Consider the following 27,820-nt stretch of genomic DNA (forward strand, 5'->3'; position numbering starts at 1 on the left):
GCATTAGCTAAGATTTCATTGTCTTAGTGACATTAATGGTGTATAGCAATGAATCCATCAATGAAAAAGCAGAAGCAAAAGAATTAAGGTATGACCATGTCAGGGTTGTAAGGGTGATGCTAGCATGGCAAACCTCTGCAGGGAGTGTACAGATCGGAAGGGATCGAAGTGCCTAGCTTGGAAAAGACCACGTCACTGTCTTTCTCCACGGTAATGCCATCAGTCTTCTTTTCAAAGCTTGTTTGGGTCACTCTCACCTGATCCTTACTTTGCTGCCTTATATTCCCCAGCCTGCTGTCTGTCTTTGTTTTCTTTCTGACTGTACAGATGATTCTGGGAGCAGAGCGCATTCACTTCAGAATAAGAGATATTCTGTGTGGGGACCCCTTTCTACTGTCCGCCTTGTGACATTAAGAGAACGGGTTGTCTGAGAAGACAGTCAACACTGGTCTTACCCTTTCAGCATAGTTATCAGAAAAGCTTTTTCCATGTAAATCTTCTGAGGACTGCCATTAGCTAGCAACTGTACTTGTGTTTGAGTAAGTACAAAAACAGCTTGTGGTTCTACTTTTCCTTCCACATAAAAAATTAAAAGATTGTCAGACACTGGGGGGAAATGTTACTTTGGTTGCTATTAGAAATCGAAAGTAGGCTCGCAGTGAGTGAAAGAATCAATCTTTTAATTCCTACTGTACAAGAACTTAAGTTATCAGATGCAGAAGTAAAATCCAAGACCCTCATTTATGCTCTCCTAGTTAGACCATGCTGCCTTTTGAAACTTTTTTTTTTAAATCTCTTGTTTAGAAAATGATTTTTAGAGTGAGAATATTTATGTTCTGCTAACAGCTTGCAAGTTTTTTACAGTCTCGTAGAGGTAGAAGCAAGCTGTGTTCTTCATATACATACCAAGTTAAAAGGAAGATGTAGAGAACACACAATTGCATTTTATTTAAAAAAACAACAATTACGTTCTTAACATCATTAAAAGTACATGTTCACCCACTATTAATTTTGTATTTGGTTGCAGAGGCCATGGTGGAATGAACAGGAGCAAAAAAGCCATTTGGAGGATTTGCCATCAAAATTGAGGACTCATATGACTCATATGCATATTCTATGGAGCAGATTTTTTTTAAACTGTATAATTTATAAATCCTTTCTGTATTGCAAAAGGAGAAAAGCCCTAACAAGAATGGTACAAACATGCCTCCTCATTATCTTTGGGCAAACAGTCTTTCTTTTCTTCTAGCAGCTGACTAAGAGTGCTTGACCTTACACTTGGCTGTTATGAGAGTTGGTTCACTTGATATTACTTTGGCCGTTATTAGAAAAATGTCAATGCTGGGACACTCCCAGTGTGGGTTTGCTCCTAGGCTCTCCCAGGGAAGGAGGTCGTAGCCAGTATCAGTCCTGTCAAGATCCTTTGGGTCTGTGTGTAGGATAGGCTTTAGTTACGGTTGATTCATTGGGAATAGAATTTATTTATCAAAGAGAAGTTAAGGGGAAAAGTGTACAGACATGCTTAATGTGGAAGGAAAGCATGTTCAGCTTGTGTGCAGAATGCTGCCAGAGTGATTTAGAAATCATTTCTCCGCTATGGCTGCCAAGCTTTGGAGGTGTTCAGGTAGGTCCTGCGCACTAGTTCCACCTGGGCAGTTACGCTTTCTAAGGGTTGGCTGAAGTTCTACGATTTGGTGAGATGCAACAGGTGTCAACTGAAAGCATACATTTCCTCCAGTGTCCTACTCTTTCCTGATTTGTCTTTTGGCTAATGTTCCTCCAAAGACACTGAAAGGGTCCAGCCTTCTCATCAGCTTCTGAGAAGAGGCCCCATAATTAATATTAACTTCTGCAATTTCCTCGTTACTCTTAAGCAAGTTATTAATTAACTGAATGTAACCACTGGCTGTTGATAAATCCTTTTAACTAATTCAAATTCCATATCAAGCTCGGAGCGTTTTCACTCAAGCTGCTGCTGAAGTTAAGCTTTGTGAAGAATTAGTTCTGATCTGTTTTTGAGTGTCGAAGTTGGGGAAAATGGAGAGAAGATATTTGTTTGCTTGATTCCACATGACAACTCCAGGGTAACTGAATAGACTGTACGGTTGGTTTGACAAGGCTGTGCACTGAGCCAGCAGCCTCGCATACCAGAGACAGGGGGATGGAAGGGGGACTGACAACTGTAATGGATTTTATCAGAATTTCTCTAAAGAGCGACAATTTGCCTTCAATTATTAATGTTTTTCAGAAGTTTCTCTTCTGAGAGGTATGAATAACTAACTTAAATATGCATTCATGTAACATTTTCAATAATGAATAAATTACTGCATGGAAAGAAGTTGAGTAGCAGATCCAAATGTTAAATAATGGAAGAGGTTTTTGAGAGTGTAGGAAATGTAGTCTTTAGTAGTGTGACTGTTACTGGGTTTTCTGTGAATGCAGGAACTGTGGTTATTATATGTATAAATGTATTACAATGATGTTTGTGAAAAATGTTTTAAGTTAGCTTGAAGTGCCACAGAAAGAAAAAGCAGTGCCTGTGTGTTGTGGTGTGTGGCAGCATGTACATTAATTCTGCAGTGCTTTTGACTCATCCTGGGGCTCAAATGTGTTTCACTTTCCTCCCCGTGCTCAAGAGGCATTTTGTGCCCAGTGCTGTAGAATTATTGCCTTACGTTAGGGGAACTTTGAAAATGCAGGCTAGGGAAGCTGTTGGCCCTATTAAAGCATGTGCTGAAGAGAAACTGGAGTGGATTGCCAGGTACCTAGGAGGAACCTTAGGATGTTCAATGATTGTTTGGTGACTGCTATTTCAGGAGACTTTGAGGGACAGTGACTTTGAATTTATTTATTGCTCTAGTCCAATTTGCACTTCCAGAGTGGCATTCTTGGAGAACCTATCCTGTAGTCCCTCATGCTCTGTTCCATTTAGCCTTTCACTCTTTTTAGACGGAAATACATATTTATACATTTTGTAAAATTATATAACAAGTCCTTTTTCTGTAACATCACTACCGTCTTGAAAATCTGTCACAGATATGAAAGCTCGTTAAGCAACATTTGAAAATGACCAGCTTTTGACAGCATCACCATGACAATGAGTATATTGGTATTTGTTATATGAAACAATTTATTCCGTATTAGCAGTGTGTTGTTTATTTTAGCATAATATTATAATATCATGAAGATATTTAGAAATGGAATTCTTACAAATATGTCTTACTGATGTTAAAAAATGCTAAGTCTTATGAAGTGTTATATATAGCATTGGTGTGTTCTGAAACAGCAGTCAAACATAAACCTTTGTGATTTCTTATATACTGAAAATTGTAGAAAACTGCCTCAACAGCACATAGGTTATCAAGTAGTTTTTTATATATATATATATAAAAAAAAAAAATTGGTCAAGTTATTAAACTGTTGCAAAAGTAGCACTTAGCAAGTTTATAAGTACATTCTTACCACTCTGCATCACTTGGGTTCTGCACGGATTGTGCAGCCAAAATTGCCTCAGTGATCTGTGAAATCTGGTTCACTAAAAGCAGCATCTGACCTATAAAACGTACTGATTAAGCCAGTTTATCACAGGGGTGAATATTTACATGCTGATTTACACGTCTAGGAAGAACACTGAACTAACCTCAAACTGAGGATAGTAGTATAGCCCTGCAATTCTGGTAGAAGAGATGGATCTTAAGAGAGGCTGTATAATTCCTCTGATTATTTTGCAGTTGCCTCCAATAAGAATACTGCTTCCTTGTGTATGAGAACTGGATGTTGAGAGCAAGTCAGTTCACAGCTCCCAGGACTGCAGCAAGGTGTTTCATTAGCCAAAAAAAAATTTAACCCTAGCCTAATTAGTAGACTTCATAATTTATTGTTTCATCATCTGGTACAGCTCAGCATCCATGGGATTTCTAGACGACATGAAGTGTGGAAACCTGTCATGACAGAAAAAAAAAACAGAGAGGCTTGTAGGAAACAATGGTTGTCTTGTGGGAAGAGTTTAAATATATGCAGCTGATCTCATGGGAACTGCTGTAGTCTATTCACCCTGTGTGAAAATGATGCTCTTTCAGTATAATCTTTAATCCTTCTCTTTCACTGAAAATGTGAGAACTTTATTTAAAAGTTTTGAAAGAGTGCTCTATTTTAGTGAGTAAATGCTTTTCAAACATAAAAATAAATCAAATTATTAGTGTAACACGGAGGGGAAAAGTTCTCTGAAATACCTTGCAATATTCTGTCCATAAATTGCATATGTGAATGTTCTTGGGAAGTTTCAGACTGAAAATAACCAGGAAACGTATCCATGCTTTCTTTTTTTCCTGGATGGGCGCATGTGGGGAAGGAAGTATCCAGCAGTCTTGGAGAAATGACAAACTTCTGTAACTGTTTGAGACATACTTTTTCTAATTCCACAAAACAGATTTTTCCTGTGAGATGGGGAAGAAGGATTTCAAGACGAGGGAATCCTATCATATGCACAGAATTAAAGTTTGCTTTGAAGATGATTCTAGTCTTCCTCCTATTCATGGAAAAGTAAAATAAAACTAAATATGTAGTTGTTGAAAACATTTGTCCCCACCCCCAGAGAGAATGGAAATCTAAACCTCGCTTTGTTCAATCCATGCATATGTGAATAACATCACAAACTCCCACAGGGTTTAGTAGAGCTGCTGTCCTGTTTGTTTTTTATAGGACCATGTCCTAAATATTAAACCCTGTTCGGTGAAATACACAGTTGTATTCCTGGAGGTATCACGCGGCATGTATTTTATAGTCTGCACACAGAGTGCTGAAAAGGCAGAGAGTTATTAATACTATTTTACTTTTGCTTTCCTACAGCATCTTTCATCCAAGGCATCCAAGGCACTTCATACAGTCCAGTGTATTAAGCATGGCAACATGTCTGCAAGGTAAGGAAATTGATTTTTTTTTTTTCTTTTCCTTTTTATAGATGGTCAAAGCATTGGGCTGTGATTTGCCCAAGATTGCCATGGTAAAGCAAGACCTCTGGCCTCCCAGTCCTTTAACACAAGTCTCTCCACTTAAGGGGAATTCTCAGATCACCTTCCTCTCCTGTGTAATTTACTTGACACTTAAATCTAAGTAACTTTTTTTTGAACTGGGTGTTCAGTTTATACTTTTTAGATGCCTTTCTTTAATATTTCAGAAAATGAACAAAGAGCTTTGGCACCTGTGGTAGCTTGGTCCCTCAGTACAGAACAAGAAACATCAGCTGGAAGTGCTCCAGCTGGGAGCTGTGCTGCAGCATTTGAGGAGAACCATGCATGGTGCCCATGGCAAACTGAGTGTTACAGAGGAGAATGGGGTTTGGGAAGTGCTGAATGAATCAAGTAATGTGACCAGGTCCCACTTGGGAGCCCTGGCTGTGTGCTGGGTTTGGAGTATCATCTGTCCTTGGCGCGGCTCCAGCAAGGTGATGGTTTGTACTCACAGCCAGTTGTCTCTTGATGTACGCAGCTGCAACTGGCTGGTGGCTTTGAGAGCCTGCAGGGACTATCCCTGATGGTGGTGGGTTATGGATTTTGCTGCAGGGGTGAGTTGGCTCAGGACTTAATACTGTGCATGCCTAACCTCCTTCTGAAGTGCAATATTCTGTAAGTTCATGTACAAGATTGGTTCAACAGTATAGGAAGGTTTTAATTGCCTCTTGCTTTGCAGGGAGCAAACTAGAAGATACTGTGAGGTTCACTTAACATGAACTCTAGGTGGCCTGCGTTTCCTAAAATTCCTTAAATATAGTGAGGGTTTTCTCGATTTATGTTGCTTAGCACGGAATTAGATTAACAATATCATTGCACAGTTCTTTGAAGGCTGCACTTTAGTTTTCAGTGGGATAGCACCATCTGGTAAAATCAAGCAACGATACTTTCATTTCAAGTCTTTTAAAAGTTAAGGAAATTGTTCTAATTTCTTGTAGAATTTCCTGCACTGCAAATTTAAAAATTTTTATCTTCTCCCCTTCCTCTTTGATTTAAAAGATTTTTTTTTGTCCTTCTAATGTCATTCTGCAGAATCTGAGTTCCTGATAAAACTGTAAGATTCAGTCTTTTAGCTCAAAGTTCAATTGGCTTTTGGATGCCCTTAGGTCCAACTGCCCTTTTACATGGAATTTTTATTGTTAATCTTCTATTATTGGGGGAATTATTTTGCAAACAGACCAATTCAATTGCTTCAAGCTCTGAAACCTGTCAGGCTAGCTTTTATTCTGATTGTTTCTGATAAGGAGCTTTAGTAAGAATGCTGTGCCTCCAGCAAGCTGAGAGACTCACCTTGGAGGGGAACAGCTTCAAGGTCCCAGGGAACGTATGGCTCTTTCAGCTTGTCATGAAAAGGGAAACTAGGTGTTGAAAATCAGAATCAAAATTTTGAATTAGATGTGGGACTGCACTGCGAACCAGTAGAAATGGCCTGTGTTATAAGCCGAGTCTTTTTTTCCCCTGCATCGTGATGACTTGAAGTCCATTACAAGAGCTGGAGTCGCTGCTTTGTTTCCCACGTTTTGACCATAGGAAGGTATGGATCCCTGCTGCGAACCCCCACAGACACTGTGCCGATGGGGAGCCATGCAGGATGTACAAACTTTGGCAAGACCCTTTGCCTCTTTTCCATTGCTTGTGTACATGGGACAGAAATATGTCTGATCTGTCTCAGATGCTGATCTTACAGTATCTCTATCCTATCGGAATGAGAAGATACTGATAGGTAATGTGGAGTCAAGCTGAGGAGACATCTCGGGAACCATACTCCGAAGCAATTTTGTCATCCAACCTGACCCTTTTTAAAAAAGAAATTTAAAAAAAAAAAGGCAACATTTTAGAAGACACGTGTGTTACGCTTTTCCTTTTCCTCAGTGCCAGCTACCTATTAGTAGGAAACAGTACAATCTTGTAGTGAGCAAGGAGATGCTTAAAGGACAATTGTGTCCTTTTAAGACCTATGCAAGAAAAGTATTTTCAGCACTGTTACATAATTTAATAATTTATAATAATAAATAAGTATTAAGAAGATTTGCTATAATTCCGTTTCAAGGAGCTTATAGTAAGTAAATGTTTTTCTGTATTGTCCTTAGTGTTGTCTATAAAACTTACATTAAAAAGTGTCTTTTCATCGGATAGAGAACAGGGCCTTTCTGAGAAACTCTTCTTCTGCAGAAGCACATCGAGTAGAGTATCGTTTGCAAAAGGCCAAGAAGGGGCTGCTGTGTTTCAGTGCATCTGATCAAAGGGAGGGTTCAAATGGATCTTCGTTCCTAGAGCATTTTTCTAAATGATGTGTGTGGATTTTGTTGTGCTACTTATGAGAGTAATGTTAAAAGCCAAAGCAAACTTCAGACCCTCTTTTGTATTCATGTAAAGTGTTCCAGAATGATAGCATTTATTCCTTTGGACAGAAAATATCTTCTGTAGCAAGTTTGTTCTCTTGTTCTTTTTCTTTCAAACAGTGTGAGCTTACCGAGTTTTGGTGTGGTTTGGGTTTTTTTTACCTTCTTCCCAGGGAAGGATAGCTTTCCACTAACACAGGGAGTTCTGTTTTCTCTATTACAAACAACTGCCCTCGAGTGGAGTAGGCTTTGTATTTTGTCCTAGAAACAGAGCGTTTCATTCAGAGATAAGGCCTCTCTGCATTTAGGTTTCTTTAGTCACCTGACAGAGCCATTGGTAACTTTTAGGCTGCTTTAGTCTGCATTCCTGAAATGCCTTACTCCTGGCACTGCAATTAACAGCTTCAGGTTCACTGCTTGCCACCCGATTCCCAGCTTTCCACTTGCCCTCGGATGCTGCCTGGGGTAGCAGGAGAGCAAACCAAATGGTCAGGCTTTGTGTCCAAGAACACAAGCTTTGCACCTGTAACCATCACTGAGGATGTCATGGAATCGTGAACAGGTAAAAAATCAGTTTGTGTCTGCAGCTTTTTGAACTTTAATTTTTGAATTTGAGAATTGTCGAGTATGTGCATGATGGGCCCAATTTCCTCCGTACTTACACCATAACCTTCATTTTGGTGACTGGTGATTTATGCCATAGCAATTGTCAGGAGGATCTAGCCTGCTGTGCTTTAGGGTTTGCAATCTTATTAGCTCTTTTCTGCTTCACTCTTGTTGCAAATAATCAAACTAGAAGTCCTGTGTAATGATATTGATAGATTTGGGAAAATTAAAAAACCCTTACAGTCGGGCTTATGGCAGATCAAATGCAAGGTGCTGTCTATGCTATTAAAACAGAGATTGTTTCATTGAATTATTTCCAGAAGGTTCTCAGTGTCTTGCGTTGGTTTTGCCCCTTATTTGACATTTTGCATTTTTTTTTCTGAAAAATAGCATAAAATAGAGTAACAGGGATTAAGGATACTCTGTATCTCAAATAATAATTATAACTGATCTAGTTTGTGACACTGTGGTACTTTGTTCATCAACTCATGGGAAGAACCTAGAGGAGTTGGCTGTGAATCCACATGGGCCATCTGGAAGACAGGCTTGGTAGATCTCTTCCTACCCTCAAAATCAGTAAATATTCTTTGAGATGAATAAATGAAGACAGAGGGAAGGTTTTCCTTTGTGACATAACGTTTGTATTTTAATACATGTTCTCATGTCAAGCTACGCCTGGGTTAGATACACATCTGCACAGAGCTTCCTGCAGGCTGCCACGTGCTCCGGGGGGCAGGCAGCAGCAGGCAGGAGCTCTCTGCCTGCCCCACTTGGCACGTGCCATCGGGGCGACCGTGGCTGTACACTGCTATAGCAGGTTCATCTAATGCAAGCCTGCGTGGAAAATGTGGTGACGTCCGAGTCCTTAATTTGTCACACTTGCCCAGCCTCTTCATCACTCTGTCCAGATTATGAATAGCCTATTTTTCATAAGATTCCTTTTTCTCCTATATTTTACTTCAGCTAATATATGTCAAATCTCAGACATTTCTCTTTCCTCTATATAGAGCTACAGGGAAATTTTACTCATTGGAAACACAGACTAGGTCATTTAAGTGATGTGCACAAACAAAGGCAGACTGATCCAGCTCTAGCAACTGCTTTTCCAGGGTGTAACATTTGAAGACAACTCAAACTCTTGAATAAATGAGTATCATATTTAGTGTATGCCTACCTTAATGTCATAATTTTGTCAGCTAGATAGTCATGTATCTGTTGTATTCCTGCAAAGACAGCCACTAGTGGCTAAGCTGAAACTTTGTTTAGATTGTTGCATACCTAAATGTGAAGGACATACATATATACATGTATATTATATGTGTGTCCTTTACATTTAGGTATGTTTACTTCAATTCAGGAAGAAATTTTGCTTCACAAAACAGCAACTAAAACCAGCCTACTTTGCAGTTTCTCTGAATGATGCTGTGCTTATCTCCACATGCTTCATTATGGAGAAAATATTGATGATGTGGAAGATGTTGTTGAAGGAGTGAGAATGATCACTCGTGTACTAAAAGATGGCTAACACAGATGCAGTTAAAGTTAAAGGGAGCTTGAGGTGACTGTTGAGCAGAACTTGTTCAGGGTGAGGTCGAGCTGTGCAGCAGCTTCCCAGGTCACAGAGGCATTCGCATTTGTAACCTCTCCTTTCATGTGCATCTGAGCTTACTCAGGGCCACGGGCTATGTGTCTTTGTGTCCCCTTTGGCTGGCAGAAGCTCAGTGCGCTTCTGGTCAGCGTGGCTGCTATGAGGGCTGGTGAATGTCCTCTGTGTGGTTGACCCCTTTCTCAGTAGGGTCTTGAACAGCAGGCTCTTCCACCGCCCCGCTTCCCTCGCAGCTCTGCCTGAAGTGCTAGCAGCCCATGGAGGGTCCTGCAGTTAGAGGTGCTCTTTGGGGCTGAAAAATTGTGGCTTGCTGGGTTTCTTTGTCATTGTGAATAGTGTTGGTGGGAAAGGATGGAAGAAGTGCAGTACAATCAGGAGCTGAGGGAGGAGGGACTGCCCTTGTCCTGTTCCTACTGGTAGGGCCATCATGGAGACCCTTGGAAGACTCAAGGACAGACATTTTCTGCCTGCATGGATTTGTACGTCCTTGGCGAAGTCCAAGGAGGATGTCCAAGCCCCATGGGATGTTCTGGGCCTGAAGGACCCTGTGGTGTTGGTCCCTTCCTCGTGTGTACTGAGGTTGGCCATGAAGACCCTCACTTCAGAGGTGCATGAGCACAGGGACCCGTAGCACAAGGCAAGTCCTGGAAGTCTTGGAATAACAAATAGCACTTCTGAAATGTGGAAAAAAAAACCTTCTCCTATAGTTAAGGCAAATGTCTCCTCTGCAGATGCTTTAAACACCAGAGTTTTGGGGCAGAAGTGCAGGACTGTTCTCTTTCATGAGTGTGTGCGTGGTGCCGAGCCCAGCCCCACTTGGCTCGGCTTCTGTTAAATTCCCCAGCCAAGGAGAAGTGCATAGTTTCAGCTCAGCCAAGTGTTTGTTTTACATGAGTTGAAAAGACTGCAGGGACCATTTTGGCAACAAAACTGACTGTTTTTCTAAACAAAAATCATTATCTTCTCAATCTTGCTAATTTCTGGAGTCAAGACACAACAACCCAGAAAACAAACAAAGCGGCTTCGCCTGCCTCCTCTAGCTCTGCTCTGCTCCTGACCACAGAAAGGTGGTTTGTAATCCTTATCAGTTAGTCCAGTCACCATCCTGCTCAGCTGATATCCATTGAAAGGACAAAAACTTGTTCTTACTTATTAAAAGTTATGTATCGTTTAGCTAATTTTAAGCTGTTTAGTGTTTGAGGGCAAAAGATCCTTCAACATGCAGTTCATGGTACGTGCTTAAGGATGTCCCTGGATCAGGGGATCCTGTATGCTGCTTACATACACCATTTCAAAATCTTAGCTAAACTGGAATATGACAGTCAATGCGTCTGCTAATTTCCCCCCTCCTTTTTTTTTTTTTTTTCTCCTTTTAGATTGGGGCCAAGGAAGTCTTGAAATATGCCCCAGATATAGTCTTCCTATTAAATTGATCACTAGTTCACAGGACTGTTTCCATTCTGTCCTCATCTGAGTCATTCATATACATGGTGCATGCAGAGGTCTGGCTGAGTGGCAGCGAATGCAGCCATGCATCATCTGTTTGGGCTGGTTTTAGCACAAAAGGACCTATCACGTGCAGGGGATCTTTTCTCCTTAGAGGATGCTGAAATCGAAGGAAGCCTCTCAGAAGCTCTTGAACAAATAAGAATAATTAGTTCATCTGTGGTAAGTGAAACACTGTCCTTTAATAATTTTTCATGAGATTAAATGTATTGTATAAATAAAATATTAAAGGCGGGGACATACACAACTTAAGTTTCTAAAAAGAATGCCGAGCAAAGTGTAAGATTTAAAAATGTGGTAACCAAATCCAGTTCCCACTAGCTGGATTTCCTTTAAAGGTATTTCAAGTTCATCTTTATCATCATTTTTATTAAATAGTTATTTAAGGCATATTAAAGATTAACAGGAGGTTACAGGTACACTGTACATATAGTGTGTATTCTGTTTGCAGCAGAAAGTGTTCTGAATGACGGTAGGCTCATGGATTTTGGTAAACTCTTTAGAAGTGCTGTCCAAAAAAAAAAAAAAAAGCTCTTTATCCTTCCTGCTTCCAGTCTGCTGAAGGGAAGGGAAAATCTTTTTTGAGCTTTAGGATATTCGATTAGCAACACGTACATGTTCTCACAACTGCACTTTTCTGGCACTTCATATAGCAAGTGATTTTTAGAAATCAGTTTTGGCAATGTGCAAACCTCTGACTCTCAGAGCATTGATCACGGCATTGCCGGTTGCAACAAGAACTGACTCATCCATCAGGGCAGCCACTGTACACTGGCTCTTCTCTTTGGTCATTTCTTTGACAGCAATTACATCTGCACAGTCTTTCAGAACATTAATCAAGTTATTTTGACCATTATGTCTGCTGTTTGTGATGTACTTCGACTCACCTAACTGCAGATTATCAGGAATTTTACACAAATTCCCCCTAATATACTTTTTGAGAGATAATGCCTGAATTTGCTACAAAATGTTTTTACGAACACACCAGTCTGCATTAATTAAGCAGCTAAAGCATCCTGCAGGGCCATCCCCTACCTCTGAGCTGTGGAGCGGCGATTCCCACCAGAGGGCTCTGGAGATCGGGGAGCTGCTCCAGCGCTGCCCTGTTCCTGCTGTCTGAGCAGTCTGGGTTTGACGTACGTTTTTCCCCAAATGTGAGGAGTTTCACAGCAGTGCGGACAGGACTGCTCTGCTCTCCGTGTCCGTGCACAGCCAGCGACCGCAACTCTCGCCAGGGGTTTGCTCTTGTGCCGTCCCAGCCAGCGGCTGTTAACTTGTTCACCTCTTTATCAGTAGGTAATCTTATACAAAAGAAAAAGTGTAAGTGTTTTCTTTTTTTAATAAGTGCATGGATTTTTCTGTCATGCCAAGCAAAGCTCGTAGAGGGCTAGCTGTGAATAAAGGCAGGGAATTGCTTTGAGACAGACCCAAATGTCGTGGCTTCTGCCTGTGATACACTGTCATGCCACACCGCAGCGCAGAGCCCCCAGAGCTAACTCTAGAGCTGCGCTTCCACAAGCTAGTGCTGAACTTGGCTCCAGCCTTTTAAAAATTACCATGCTTTATCTAGCAAAAACAATGACTTTTAATTAATACTTCAGTCTGCCTTATATCTTCATTACTTTTTAGGGTGAAATAGCATAGGTTAGACCAAGGGACAGTGATTGTGTATTCTGGGTCTTTTAGGTTAGACGAAGCGCTGCTATTTCATAGTCATGTGGCATCCGTGTCAGTGATTATGGGGGATTACAGGATTTTGTGATAAAGCCTATTTAATTAACTTTTATTCATGTTACATTTATACTAATTGAAACTAACTGTGTTTACATCAGGGACTCAACATGATGTGAAATATTTAGGACCCTGCATTTGGCTATATATATTGTGGATATATAAATTCCAGTTTCAGTTTTAGGACAGTTACGGGAGAAGAGGCCTGTGCGAGTGGTTCTAAGGTGTGCGGCTGCAATCCCTGGTCAAGAAGGCCATGCTTCAAGACAGACTACTAAAAATCATTTGATAACACAATCCATATCTTTACAATAACGAGAATTAAGATCTAAAATGGTGAATTGTCTATGGGATGACTAATTTCTGTGTTTAATAACACTAAATGTTCGTTGTAAAGGTGGAAGTGAGAAAATGGACACTGGACAGTTACAAAAACTTCATGTCTTCAGGCTAATTTTTTGGGGTCCTTGAAAAGGATGGGAATTCATTGGCAATTGTCATTTCATTTGAACCAGGACTACCAGACTAATGACAATGACCAGGCTGTGGTGGAAATCTGTGTCACTCGCATCACCACTGCCATCAGGGAGACAGCGTCCATAGAAAAGCACGGGAAAGCCCTCGTGGCTCTCTGGGAGTCATGTCTGGAACACAACCTGAAACCTTCTGGAAAAGATGAGGACACACCACATGCAAAAATTGCATCCGATATCATGAGCTGTATCTTGCAGGTAAGACTGAGCTGAAAGCAAGGGAGTGTAATGCATTCATTGGATATTCAGTTTTATCTTTTAAAATGCAGTTGTACTTTATGTTTTCTGAGGGTGCATGGGAGTCTCTGCATTTCTTTAAAACCAAGAATATGACCCCAATTGTCAATGTATATTGTTAAATGCATATGGCATCTGTTGCAGTGAGTCAAAAGTTTTGGCAGCTTCCTTATCTTTAGAAGCGTCTTGGCTGTTTAGTGCCAGATTTCATTATCTTAATGCTCCATTAATTTCAAGTATTTGCATTTCATGTAAGTATTAAAATGGAAGACATAGGACTACCATTTTCTGTGGTTACAGAAAGATTCATTTGAAAGCATTTAATATCAGGGAAGAGCTTATTCTTTTGAATCATTCTGGAAGGCAGCAAAATGCCAAAGAGTTTAATGACACGAAATTTAGGTCATCAGATATGCTGTCAGTAAGGAGGATCTCCCTTAACATTTTGATTCTAAAAGCTGAGTCCAGATACAACACAGAAAACTGACTTTGAACTAAAATCTGATTGCTACTACTCTAAATAGAGGACTAGAAAGAAGTTATGCTCTGGCCAGGAGTGTCAGAATAATTTCTTAGAATATTTTACTAAATGTTAGAGGCAGCAACAACAAGACTGGAAAAAGTATTTAGGTCCCAAAAACATTTGCTAGAACGGCTGAAATTGAGTCCTATTTGAACTCAGTAGTCTATGACCTATTGCTCCCTGTGAACGCAAGACTAAAAAGAAGACATCTTAGTATATAGCAGCCTTTTGGGGATAGGAATGGGCTATTCCAAGGCGTTCTAAGAAAGTAAGCTGAGGATGAAAAGCCATTTAAAGGGGGGGAAGGGGGAATCTGGTATTAAATCAGGGTGAGTTTGGGGTGGTTTTTTGATTTTGTTGGTTTGTGGGTTTTGGCTGTGGTTTTTTTTGGGGGGGGTTGGGGTTTTTTGTTTTTTTTTTAGCTGGGACTGCAGGCAATATCATTTTTTGTTGGGAAAGCAATATAATACATTGGAGAGACCCATAGAGAAACCTGTGTGCACAGTTATCCAACTGCAAGCAGAAATCAAGGTTGTTTGCAGAGCTTCAGCTGTGGGTACAATTCATGGGGACCAGCTCCATGTCAGATGGAGAAACAGTTGCTATGGAGTGCCTTTCTATACAGACTACTCTGGGGTGATGTTTGCAGTATGTCTGCTGTTTCATAGTTGCTTTCTTTACTTCTGCCTCTTAAATCAGATGGGGGTTTGGGTTTTTTTTTTTCTTTCATTATAAAAATTCAAGCAATAGTGGCACAAGTATGTCACTGTCCCATGAAAGGTACTGCTTAGCCCCTTGTAGGATATATTGTTCCATAGACTTATTGAGATTCCTCATCTGGTTTCGCTGAAAGTGTTTATAGTCCAAAAGGAACAAAGAGTTTCAGAAAAAATAACATCAATGCTGAATTTGCTTCAATGAAGTTTTACTTCACAATGGTCAGTTCCGTTTACCCCTGGTCTGTCACGCTGAAGATGCACAAAAAAGTGTATTATAGCAAAATATTAAAAGAAGGAAAAAACTCCTTTTCTGAAGCCCAGGTTCTTTTTGATTTTGGTTTGGGAAACACAGAAGTTTATTCTAGCCAGACATTTGGTCAAGACTGTGGATGAGGCTTAGCAAGATTTCTTCTGCGCTGCGCTGGCATCCCTGAGCTGTGATCCATAAGCTGCACCCCAGCGCAGGGCACAGTAACGCATCCTATGAAGGTCAGTGGTATATCAGGGGGTTGTGTCCCCTCTGCCTTTCTCTGTGAATGACTGGCTTTGGTAGGGAGCATGCTTTCTGATAGGCAACGCGTTCCTGGAGGTGTTGCCTAATCTCCCTTTCTGTCTTGTATCCCTGGAGGTGAGACAGTAACTGGATTTGGATACCGGTACCAACACAGCTTAAACTTTCCAGATGAGAGACTGTACATTATAAAATCATATTTTGTCTTTGCGGTATTTTAGAAATCATATTTCATGAGAATACTAAAGTATGCAATGGCTTGTCTAAGCTTTCAGTTTGTGCTGTTGGCAACTGTGTGCCTAAATCAAGCTAGCTCATATGCAAATGTTTTAGGGATTGCACTGTGTTGCAGATTACTTAAAGAAAGGAGTTCATTGAAATGAAATGAGGAAGTTATGACAGCACACTTACTGCTCCCTGAAACAGAGCTATTATCAGCAAGTTCCTTTGCGTAAAAAAAGAAAGAAGGCATAAAATGAGTTTTTATACAAGACGTGAGGGATAGTTGAAGTAGTAATGAATATCTGACAGCTGGGTTGAATCTCTCAGCCTGTTTCTGTTGATATTAGCAGCAGGGAGGTCCCCTAGGTTAGCAAACATCACTGTATCATATTATTGAAATCTGTTTTTCATTGTCACCTTCACATTTTCGTAAGTGTGCATTCATGCCCTGATATTTATAATGGAACAAATGAAACCTTTCTCCTTCCATCTGAATTCAAACCTTTTCTTAACAAAGTATTTTATCTTTATTGTAGGAAAAAAAAAAAAAAAATTTTCTTTGGAATTTTCTTAGATCTTTTAAATCATAGTCCGAGGGCCAAATCTTATCTTCCTGCTCTTTCTGTGTGGAGTCCTAGAGTATAACTTGGAGGCAGAATTTGGCTCCTACTCAGTAGTGCTTCTCAGCCAAATATAATAAGGCATTATGTTGGTTTAAACATGCTGCTGCATAAAGCTCTATTCATTTTAAGGTCATATGGCAGTTGCCACGATGAGCTATCTTGACACCTAGGAGTTGCTGCAGCCCTTTCTTCCTTATGGGCCTGGCAGAAAGGGACTGTCCCAGAGCGGTTGCAGCACTCCAATCCTTGGCAGGTCTCTGTTGCAAGGAAAAATCCTCATAGCCGGTTAAACTTGGCTCTTTTGCATTGGTTGAGTGGCACAATGCAGCCTTAATTAGGGTCAGTCCTGCTCTCCGTGAGGCTAATGGCAAAGGCAGTTACTGCTGACAGAGGCAGAGGTGGCCTAGGAGGCAACATAGCAGGGTATATGGAACAAGAACTTTGTTTTTTTTTCTCAGGTCTAAATTTATTTTTTTCAGTGCTGCTCCAGAATGAGCATGTGTTAAGTCTGGACTGCCTTTCTTTGCGCTATTTTGTCACTTTCTGAAACATCTGGGTTCCAGTGGTTGCCTGTGATTTCAGATGCTAATTAAATATAATCATATTGCAGGATTATTTTCCAAAACAATGATGTACTCCAGTTTCAAAGAGATGTTCAAAAATGAGCGAAGATGAGAGAAAAGCACTGATTAAGGAGGCTCCAGAAAGAATGTAGGTCCTCAGTTACACATAAACATATCCTACTAGTTTCAAGGGCAGTTATGTATGGGAATTTAATGGGTAAAGAGGGGTATAGTCTGTGCACACAATTTCACATGTACAAATAGTTGCAGAAAACCTTTTCTGACCTTAATTTCAAAACTTAGTGTACTAAGTGTCACATGCTAGTCAAAACTAAAAGTACATGTCAAAGTCAAAACTAAGTGTACATGCAGATACCCCTGAGATCACTGACGCTAGGTGCCATTTTGAGGACAAAAGTTAGCTGTCTTGAAAAATTTCAGTTGACCCCGATGTTCAGAGAAATTGCCTGGAGTTTAAGAAAGGAAATCTAAATTATTATTAGAAGAAAATTGATGATCAATACTAAAGCTATTATCCTGTGAGCAAGTCTCCCAGTACACTTACTCATGTGTACTCTTTTCCTCATTTGACCAGTTTGCCTTTGATTTAGTCCCAGTGGCTTAGCATGAGATCCTGTTCTGGGAATAGAGGAGTCCTTTCTTCATGTGGTCTCTGCCAGCACAAAGGTAGGCCAAAACTCAGAGTAGTAACACACTTCAGTTTAGATGAGGGAGGCTCTGACTTGTGCTGGGGAAGATTTACCCATGCCTGAAATTAAGCTTCCCTGAGCCTTGACTCTGTGCCTGCACATTGGGCTGCCCTGCTTGGGGCTGGATATCGGAGCGGGGCAGGTCACTGCGATGCAGGAATGACAGGCAGCAATGAGTCTCTTACTGCAGGGAGCAATATTCACCAGTCAACAGCGTGAGTGACTGCTCTGAGATGTTTCCTATGCTTTGGGATGAAAATTACCTACTCTGTGTGGATGATGGATACAGCTTCTGCTGTCTTCTCTGAGAGCACCAAACACAAAATGTCGTTAGAAATGTTACAGCAGTTAACATTTAACTAGTGCACTTAATATCGTGTTTTCTCCTCTTGCAGAAGACAAAAATAGGTGCATTATTAGAATCTCCTGGTGCAGTACTTATAAATTTCCTTACTCGCCCTTTCTTTGAAGTCTGCCTTCAGTGGTGTTACCAAAACATAACCTTTCTTGACATGTGTTTTGCTTTTTTTTTCTCCTGCTGATTTTTGTTTTTCTATTCTGATCAGCACGAGACTTTAGTTTAATCATTTTTTTCAGCTGCTTATTTTGCAGTGTTTTTTCATGTTTTTACAGAATTACAATCGACCACCAGTAATGGCCTTAGCTGTCCCAGTGGCGGTGAAATTTCTTCAGAGGGGCAATAAAGAACTGTGCAGAAACATGTCAAGTTATCTATCCTTGGCTGCAATCGCTAAAGCGGATCTGCTGGCTGATCACACAGATACCATTGTCAAAAGTGTCCTTCAAGGTAGGAATACACTGAGATTTTGGATGTAGTCCTTCAGCATGCGCACTGATTAGTTAAGCTGTATTAGGCTTATGTACAAACACGTTATATGTAAAAACATGTATGAGGCATGTATGTATAAAGCATACATAGGGACATATCTATAAACGTGATAAAACATGTTAGACACAATCTAATAACAGACTATATCAAGGAAGACCTTTCAAGAACGTGTGAATTTACTGAACCTTGTTGACTATGGAAGTTTCATTATAGATTGGATGACCCACAGGGCAGGAAATACATCTGTACTTGTTAGTATACCATACTAATGGACTTCAAATTATAAGCCATGATACGAGACACTAGTTACTGGGCTCTTATCCTTTTTATTAATGTCATTGGCAATACTCCAAAATATAAATGGGGATGAAATTAATCCCATTCTGTAGCAAAATAGTCTGATGTAAGATATAAAAGCTTTGTAGTGGTTCTTTAATTTTGCCTACATTATTAACTTCACATAGAATACTGTTGCTAAACTCTGTACATTTTACTTTTGTGGTTTAAAAAGCAAAAAATATTCATACCTCTACAAAAGGAAGTCCAATTTAGTTGAAGTAGTAAAGTTCACAGTATTTTTTGCAATGCAGTGCTACTGCAGTAGTAAAATCACTGTTTGCTTTTCTTCAAGTATGGGTAATAGCAATAAGTAGTAATAGCAATAAGTAGCAATAGCTGTCTAATTATTCCGAGAACATTGTTATGAAGATGTTAAGCCCTCAAAATAAATGTGTGCATTCTGTATTTATTAAAAAATATAAATGGAGTGTAGTTATTTTTAGGCGTTTTATGGAGGGATAGCTAAGTTAGAAAGTAATTTTGTCGTTAAGACGTTACTGTAACAGTTTGCATATTTCTGTCTGCTTTGTTTAAGGACAAATGTGTGATAAATATGATAAATACGTATAAGCTGTGTGATAATACTAATTGAGTAGAGTCCAAGAACAGAATATTGCTAACAACTTACAAAACCACGTGGATAATTCTTTTAAGACTTGTGACATTAGTATTTATGTGTTAACGTTGTGCATTACCACTTGTAAAGCAGTGCTATTAATAGAAAGAAATGAAGCGAAACAGGTTTTATGGTATAGTCATAGGTTTAGGAAAAGTGATTAACACAAGTGATTAACACGCACAACTAAAGGTTTCATTGTGACTGTTCCTGCTCGTTTTTGTGTATTTATGTTGTTCCACCAGCAGATGTTGCTGTGGACATCAGATTTGGAAATTCCAGACTGGAAGAGGGCACTCTGAATAGGCAAAGTGCTCTGTTTTGCATACTGGCTTAATTGCACTGTACATAATTTGTATTTCAGGCATGAAAAGGTTGCTTTGCAGCAGGCTAAGAACCGTGCTTAAAGACTGAGTGTTTGCTGAAGGGAGAAGGGAAGCAAGAGGATAAGCTGCTAAGGATGGATTTACAAAGCAGTGTGGAGACAAAGGGCCTTGTTCTGGTGCTGCACAGACGGGGCTCAGCCTAATGGCACCAGTGAGACTGATAGTAGACTTTGGCCTGTTGCCTGTGAGTGTTTTAGAGCTAACTGGATTTTTTTGATTACTTGGGGCAACTGTTTGGCTGCATAATCGGTTTCTTATCTTATTAGCGAAAAAAGAGCTCTTAAGAAAGAGTGTTTAACTACTCTGTTCCAGTTAGTGTGAACTCAGCTTCTAAACATGCAAATGTCTGTACCGTGCCCGCGATGCTGACAGGCCCTGTGTTGACACCTTCCATCAGCATAAGGGATCAGGCAGATTTATTCCTGTTTCCAGGGAACAGCAGCAAAACTACCCTGCAGTCGTTGCTGTAATCTGAGAGTCCCACGGCTGCTCCACCTTCCGGAGGAGCTCAGGCAAGGGATGTGGATGTTGCATTCAGCAGAGGCTTGTTAGAGAGCAGAACTGGGCTCAGCAACGTACTCCAGGCACACGTCTTGTGCTTGCTCCTTCATTTCTACGTTTGCAGTGCGAAAGCAGGGTCGCGGTGGCTTTTCCATATTTGGAGCCCAAACTCCCCCAAAATACTATTTACTTGGTGGTTTACAAACAGGCAAAGTAACTGTTGACAAAGAAAAATATAGTTACGCTGGGAAGGAAAGAGAGAAGCGTGCTGATGGACATGACTTGTGGTGCTGGGCAGGAGGGGACTAGACTGTGGGAAAGCTTTGCTAGTCTACAGAGGTGATAAAGGAAGAGCAAAGCAATTGAAAAGAGGAGAGTTTTCCAGCTGTCAGTGAGAATAAAAGGACTGGCTTTGCATTTGGTCATCTGCCAAACCAGAACAGAGATAGGAAAAGGCTCCTTCCAAGACAAAGTATTTCAGGTATGAGATACAATAAGAAAAGTAGTCAGGAAGGACTTCTGATAATTTTTTTGAGGATTTTGCTTTTTCTGCTGCGTTTCACAGACATTTGTTTTCATTTAATGGAGGGCACTGTATGGAAAGAGGATTTGAGAGCGGTTTTGCCCTTGCACAATGTTGGGACCTCAAGTGTTTTTTCTTAACTCTGAAGATCTGTTTTCTGGCTGACAGCAGATGAACGGAGGTAATATTTCATTGTTCTGTAGTTAAGGTTATTTGCAGATATTATTTAGTAAGGAATTTTTGTTGTGCTTACTACTAAGCATTTATAATTTAGATACATTTTTATTGCAGGGTAATAGGAGAAATTCCAGCAATTGGAGCAGTTATTTTTACCTTAAATGAAGTGCTGCCAAAACTTTGGAGCAGATCATATAACTTTAGCTATGAAGCACAACCCTCTTGAATGGCATAGCAAAGTGGAAATTACCTTGTCATAGCTTTTTCTTACTACTACTTTTTTATGGTGGAAGGAAGGATCTGGTAGCTGTGTCATAGTCAGGAATAAGCATAGCAGCAACATGTCAAGGAACTTTTCACGGCGTGTTCTTAGGACATCTGTAGAGAATGAGAAGAGAAACGTGAATAGAGCAGAAGGGTGGGCTGCTTCTAGTGAAAATAAGAATTGCTTTGAGTAAGACATTCTCCACGATAACTTGTTCAGAGGCTTCAACAGGTGGTGAATAATCATTCTTGTCATAAATGGTTACGTATCCAGCAAATAACTGTTTATCATTGTCTACTTCTGCTCTGTTTTCTACACGCAAATCACTACCAGTATCTTGGTTCTCTGCATCTGTTTCTTATGCACTGTATCCAGCCCTATGTTTTTACTGGATTTTGGATAAGCTTGTGAACGTGAGAGAAGAAAGCTGCTGCCATCAGTTCTGCCTTGCACAAACCTCCTGTTAGCATCAAACAAGTTGGTTACCTTGGATATCTAAATGTATCTTAAAACTGAGTATGTCCTTCTCGGATGGCCAGCATTATGCATGGGGTACAGATTGATTTTTATTTGGTGATATCTCAAAACCAATCCTTCCTTCAGCCTCCAGGCGCCATGCTAGCACAGCCTTAGGTCAATGCACGTGTGTCAGTATGTCAAAGCATCTCTTCTGTACAAGTGACCATGTCCACATGGGAGAACTCTTAGAGTGGCAGATCCTTGCACATGGCAGCGTTCACAAAGAGGGATTGTTATCATGACAGGCCTTTAAAGCTGTCTCTGGTTAATGCTTGGATTTTGGTCCTCTGAGGGTCTCTGTATGAGCTGTTGATATTTATCATAGAATACCAGGTTGGAAGGGACCTCAAGGATCATCTGGTCCAACCTTTCTTTTTCTATTAGCTGCTAAAACTGTGTGGTTCAAAACATGGAAAAATTCCCAATTGGTACTTACTTTCAGAGTTTCAGTTCATGAGAAACACGGAAAGTTTTAGTTTAGTAAAGTATCTTTATTTAATAGAACAACTTTACAAAAATAATTTCAATAAAATTATTACAAAGTCAATTTACAATATAATACAGCTGCATTTTCTCAAAATGTAACATCAGATTATGATGGGGAATATTACTTTTATATGTTAGGTCAATCTGTGGCATAAATAATGCTTTAAACAAGGAGCTAGTTTTGTTATAGTCTACAAATTACTAACAATGATTAATAAACAACACATTTCTTGGCTTATGTGGTTCCTCTGTACAATTCACATTAGCACTATAAAAACCAATGACTGGAGGAGCTGGGAAGATGCGTGGCCTTATGTCTGTTATGCAGAGACTGGTCAGCCAGATACCTCATGTGTTTGCTTCAGCAGTGATGCCAGGAGCACCATTCGGCTCCGAAATGTCCACAGTGGCACGTGTATACATCAGAAAACACTATGCTAGAGAGACAGCGGTCATCTGACCTTAGGAACAGCTTTTCCAATGTCACGCCTTGATGTGGTTTTTTTCAGTGTTTTGCCAAAACAGCAGGCAGAGATCAAATCCCATCTCTACAGTACCTCACTTTGTAAACTTGCAATGCTAAACTTCCTCGGGAATTTGAGAGATGTGGGCTCCTACAGCTCTGTTTACTTGTACATATTGGCATTCCACTCTTCATTAAATATGTTCTCTGCTTCAGAAACTGCCTTACCAGAACTTAAGAAATGTACTGGGCTCCCCCGTATGGCAAAACTTCTGTGACTCCCCACCCGATGATGTTGCCCCTGATACTGCACGCATCTTCTCCGCTCTGCGCTGCTATCTCTTTGGCACTGAGCACTCTGTCCCACATGTTAAAGCCAGTTAATTTTCCAGAGAACGCTAAAGCTTCATCAAATCCACCTCCAACGCAGCAGCCATTCTTTTCTTGACCAATCTGCAAAATCCCTCCGTCTGGAACGGTGTGAGCGTCGGCAATGTCCAAGGCGGTGGCTGCGAGCTCTCCCTTCACCCAGAGAGATGCAGATCCGTTCTCTGAGCTCCAGGCGCCACAGAGATGGATCCACTTCCCAGGAACAACTACATTTTTGACAGCTAACTTGTGCTGGTCACCACCAACAACAAGCACTGCAGACTCCCAGCTGAGATAAAGCTGGATTTCATATGGATTTAACTTGGTTCCATAGGAGAAGACAATAGTTTTGCCCAAAGCCTCAGTCACCTTGATCCAGATGCAAGCAGTAAAGGAGTGAAGGGTCATTCCAGCAGTTGGGTGAACACTCCCAAATATCTTTTTCGAACGCATGGGGAATAGAATTGCTGTTTCACACCCTGAAAAAATTAGAAAGATTGTTAGGTAAATAAAAACTGATCTATTTGCACAGTTAGGACCCTTGACATATGCTCACTCCTGAGCTTCTCAAAGGGAGCTGAGAGCTCAGCTCACCCAGTGGGATGCAGGATGCTTTGAAGAAGCTGTCAGATCTGATGGACGAATTTGCCAAATATTATGGCAATGGGTCTAGGGGCTAAGCAAGCTGCAGGAACAAGGCTTGGCTCTTCCCTTGCTGCAAAAGTAGTGTATTGTATAGTCCTGTGTCATGCAAAGTGACCTTTAGGTTTAATGCTGCCTGTCTGCCCTGGTGCTTGCCTTGGGAAGTTGGGCTTCCCCAAGGGTCCGTGTGGGGCAGGTGCCTTCTGCTCTGATGTGCCTCTTAGGAGAGCTTCTCTTTTGCTGGGTCACCTAGAGAAATTAGCACTTTACATTAGGTAATTATGTCGGGTAGTCTTCTCTCTGTTTCATTTAAGTCTTACTTTAGCCTCCGTGTTCTTTTTCAGTATGGAGTGATGAAAACAGCAACGTTACGGTGAGGGGATGGGTTCAGTGATCTATCAAACGGCAGGTTTAGATACCGTGCCATTCCTGGGATAGTAGTATGAGACCGCGGCTGGAGAAACGGAGCCGCTGGGTAGTTGTGTCACGAGCAGTTATGTAGTGTCCTGCTGTTGTCCCGTGGATAACAGGGCAGCAGAGGACAAGGGGACAGGAGCTACTGAAAAGCAGGCACAGGGAGCATTGGCAGAAGCATGCTGAGATGTGTGTGTTTGTTTATTTATCATAATGACTCCCTTTTCTGACCCTGCCTTTAGGGCTATTGGTCAGTAACTTTCACGTGCACTGGTTAAGATTGGGAAATGTATAAGACAACTGATATTTTTAAAATAGTTCATCTCTCATCTCCAATTAATCAATAAGTTGAGAATAGACATTAGATTATTAGCACTAACAGAAATTTATGAAACTTAGAAAAGTAACTGATGATCACTAAACCCAAGCCATTTTTGGTATTCTATGTACTGTTCCCTAGTCATATATAACTTAATATTCTAAGCAACATAGGGGAAAAAGTAGCCCCCTTCTACAATTAAGCTGGTTCATTTCCTGTTTAAACAAGCTAGAGGGTCTAAAAATGTGTCTGGAAATTTCTGCTTCAGTGAATGAAGGATTCTTTGTGTCCTCCAGGATTGCGCTGCAGTGTTATTTCATAAACTGCTTCCTTTCAACTTTGAGCAGATTTTACATTTCTTCATTGGTCCTTTTGAGGAGGGGCAGGAGCAGCGAGCAACTGTTGGGGATACTCCTTAAAATGCTACTTAGGAACACTATTGTGAAAAAGCTTTTAATTAGCAAGCTTTCAGGCTTTATTATCAAGGCCTAAACAAAATTAAAACCAGCCTCACTGAAGAACAAAAAGTGTGATTAGAAAATCCCTCAAGAGTATGGCTGGCAGTAATTCAAGATGTGAGAAATTAAAGTCAGTTGCTAAAAATTCCCTTGAAAAAAAATTTCCAGAGAGAGACTCTGGAATTACTTAAAACATATCTTTTAAATTAAAAAAAAAAATAAGAACATTTAATATAAACCCACATAGGAACCAGTGGAAGTAATCTGGATTTCCACTAATAAGACTGAGATCCTTAATGCCAATCAAGTTTTTTTTACTCTCACCTAGTGCAGAGTAACGGACTGCGAGGCTGGCCGTGTTACAGGAGAGAGATAAAGAATGAGATCATGCTTTCTGGAAGGCAAGATTCATGTGTTTGGCGAAAAAAGGAATATGCTGTAAGATCTACTCCCAGTACACAAAGATTACTAAAGTGTTGCGATAAATAAAGGAGTAAAAGCAATTTACTTATAAAAGCTGAATCCATGTCCCGCATGAGAGGATAGATTCATGTTAGATTGTAAAATGCTTTGATGTAAACTATTGTTATATTGTGTTTGTACTGTAATAGGCTTGTGTAAGTTGTTGCCCTTGCTTTAGCAGTTACAAGAAGTGCTCCTTCTTGCTCACCTGTGTAAGAGCTCACGCTGGTGGTGTTGCTAAGGGTCGCTGGCAAGGCTGGTGTAACTGCATCCCTAACTTCCTATTCACACACACCCGCGAGATTTTGCCATTGTAGATTTCTGTGAGGTTTTTAAGCTGCAGTAAGTTACTTTTGTGGAAAATATGGTCATTAAAGACAGGTCAACATTTAGAAGACACGCAGTGGTAACTGTCTGGTAGGCAGAGTTACATTCAACATAGTTATATTGTGCATGTAGCAATTTTGCACCCGCGCTTTAAATAGATGGGGGTCTGCTCTGCCATACCCAAGTTGCTGTAGCTGCTTTTTGGGTCTCATATTACAGTGCACAGAAAAACTGACATGAAATTTGAGATATGAGCTCATCTTTCTATGGCCACCTTGCTTGCTGACCAATGCAAACATTTTGGAAGGGAAAAAAAAAACCCAAACAATACCACAGTGTTACTAATTTTTCCATGCTTGAGGAAATATTCTGTCCTGACAGTTGCACGCAGTGAATGTGCCCTCCCTGTTGCAAGAAGCGTGCTTAGCTGGTTGACATCAGCAGCGTGTCCTCGGATCTAGCTCTGCTCTTGGGCAGTTGGAGTTGGTGAGGAGACAGCATTTAATTCAGGAAGAGGAAGGAGTGGGTACATGCATGAAGAGAACAGGAGAGAGCTCAGTGACTAGTGTGTATGCGTAGGAGTTACCAGCTGGGAAGGTAAAAGGTGAGAGAACATAATTTGTATGTTTAAAATATGTTTGCTGCTCTCTGGCAACCGTTTTGATCTGGGAGAGCCTGCAGGAGGTGGGGTCCTAGCTGGCTTTGCCCTGTGTGAGGGCTTTGATTAAACCCTTCTTTGATCCCACATTTGAAAAGCTCAGCGCCTCTTTTTTTGAGAACAGTTAATGGGTTTCCTCCCTGTGTGTACAGACTGCTCAAAGCTGCTGTGCTGTTCATGAGATTGCTTTGGAGTCGTATGCAGAGGAAGGTGCTTAAGAGGGGTGTTTGTAGGATGTCTGTTTGGACAGGCCCACCAAAGAGAGCTCTCCGGTAAAGCATAGCACACGTGGACTTACCTGCTGGCAGTAAGTGCTGAGCTGCCCATTTCTGCGATGCCTTCAGTTCAGCTCTGGTTTGCTGTAGCTCTTTCCACAGAGAGTTCAAAATGAGATTGTCTGCTCTGATGGGACTGAATTTATCCTGCTGAAAAGCTGTCTCCTGAGCCTCCACCTCAGACCTCCTCAGCCAAGTGCTCTCCAGCCGGCCGAGCCTGCTGGACATGTTGTGGCTCAGCAGCAGAACGTGCTCGAGAACCTTTCCTTGCTCAGACTCATGAAGCCTCTTGGCTTCTTCAGCTTGATCACTGTTCTTCACAAGTGCCTGTTCTACCTGTGACACGATGTGGGAGGTGACTTTCTCAATCGTGGTGGTGAAGGTGCCCACGAGGTTGGTGGTGAGCTGGCTCAGCTCTGCTTTCAGGGTCTGCAGGTCCACCTTCAGGATCTCGTCCATTGCCTGCAGCATCATGTTCTCTTTCATCTGCGAGTTCTCGAGCATGATGAAGAGCTTGTCCCACTCAGTGTGCTCTCGCTGGCAGTCGCATGAAACAGCTGGAATGGAAGATACAGATGTTGCTATTCCTTTGTACTTACATTTTTAAACAGAAGGAGTATTTGACAAAATCTGGCTTTGTGCAAGGCTTACGTGCTCCAGACTGTCAGCGTGTTTCCCTCTATATCAAAACAGAAAAGTAAAGTAGTGTGTATTATAGCAATTCTAAAACGGTCATCAGCAGTCTTTTGCAGGAAAACAGAAAAATAGAGTATAAAGCAAATTCCAAGGCACACCATCCAAGTGCTTTAGCATTTGCTGTCCATAATAATCTACTGGTACAAGCACATGCTTCTTCCTTTTAAAAAAAAAAGTGTTGGTAATAATAGCTGTTAAAAGGGCTAGGCAACAAAGAATGCAATTCTGCACTTAACACAAATTTAGTTTAAATCTACTTACTTTCCTCAGTACCAAGAACTGGACCTTCAATTTCATTATCCAGGTTCACATACATGAGATCATAGTCATCATCTTCATCCAGAACAGAAACAGAAGCCCTGAAAACACAGAACAGCATAAGCAGAGAAAATATTTCTTGGGGCAGCATTTTCTAGCTGCTTCCTGAAAATAGCTGGGCTGTCTGGACCTAAAGTCTAAGTCAGACTTCAGCGGAGACGAGACTGCGAGTGAGACGCAGCAAGCCCCTAATAAACGCTCCGAGCGCCTCAGCTTGAATGAATGAGCAATGCTAGTGCCAGTGTCGTAATAAGAGCACTTCTGACTGTTGATTTTGGCCGAGAGGAGAAGGGGGCGTGCAGCTTGCTCAATTCCA

At 40.9% G+C, this 27,820-nt stretch overlaps 2 protein-coding genes across 4 annotated transcripts in view; one reads left to right on the forward strand and one right to left on the reverse strand.

The window, feature by feature from the left end:
* The first annotated feature begins 1,966 nt into the window (after positions 1-1,966).
* VEPH1 (ventricular zone expressed PH domain containing 1) overlaps positions 1,967-27,820 on the forward strand; it is a 94,455-nt gene continuing 68,601 nt past the window's right edge. For 2 of the 3 annotated variants that reach the window (XM_076341471.1, XM_076341474.1), the window contains exons 1-5: positions 1,967-2,266; positions 4,849-4,919; positions 10,940-11,231; positions 13,316-13,531; positions 18,075-18,249. In XM_076341471.1, coding sequence (XP_076197586.1) covers positions 11,094-11,231; positions 13,316-13,531; positions 18,075-18,249 — 529 coding nt within the window. In that variant the 5' untranslated portion in view covers positions 1,967-2,266; positions 4,849-4,919; positions 10,940-11,093. The remainder of the gene's footprint in view (positions 2,267-4,848; positions 4,920-10,939; positions 11,232-13,315; positions 13,532-18,074; positions 18,250-27,820) is intronic. The other variant, XM_076341472.1, reaches the window with a different exon arrangement.
* On the reverse strand, positions 22,095-27,718 carry PTX3 (pentraxin 3). The gene is made up of 3 exons (XM_076340678.1): positions 27,448-27,718; positions 26,514-27,047; positions 22,095-23,414 (listed from the first exon to the last, which is right to left on the reverse strand). The coding sequence occupies exons 1-3, from the start codon at positions 27,593-27,595 to the stop codon at positions 22,801-22,803; spliced, it is 1,296 nt and encodes a 431-aa protein (XP_076196793.1). The 5' UTR covers positions 27,596-27,718; the 3' UTR covers positions 22,095-22,800.

The sequence above is a fragment of the Aptenodytes patagonicus genome, chromosome 6 (genome assembly GCF_965638725.1).
Source record: "Aptenodytes patagonicus chromosome 6, bAptPat1.pri.cur, whole genome shotgun sequence".
NCBI lineage: Eukaryota > Metazoa > Chordata > Aves > Sphenisciformes > Spheniscidae > Aptenodytes > Aptenodytes patagonicus.

What these genes read in the sequence shown, in the direction of transcription:
- PTX3 (XM_076340678.1), bottom strand. Translation starts at nt 27,595, where the DNA reads ATGCTGCCCCAAGAAATATTTTCTCTGCTTATGCTGTTCTGTGTTTTC. An exon ending in AGTTCTTGGTACTGAGGAAA is followed by an intron (nt 27,048 to 27,447) that starts GTAAGTAGATTT and finishes CTTCCATTCCAG; the next exon opens with CTGTTTCATGCGACTGCCAG. An exon ending in TCAGCACTTACTGCCAGCAG is followed by an intron (nt 23,415 to 26,513) that starts GTAAGTCCACGT and finishes TAATTTTTTCAG; the next exon opens with GGTGTGAAACAGCAATTCTA.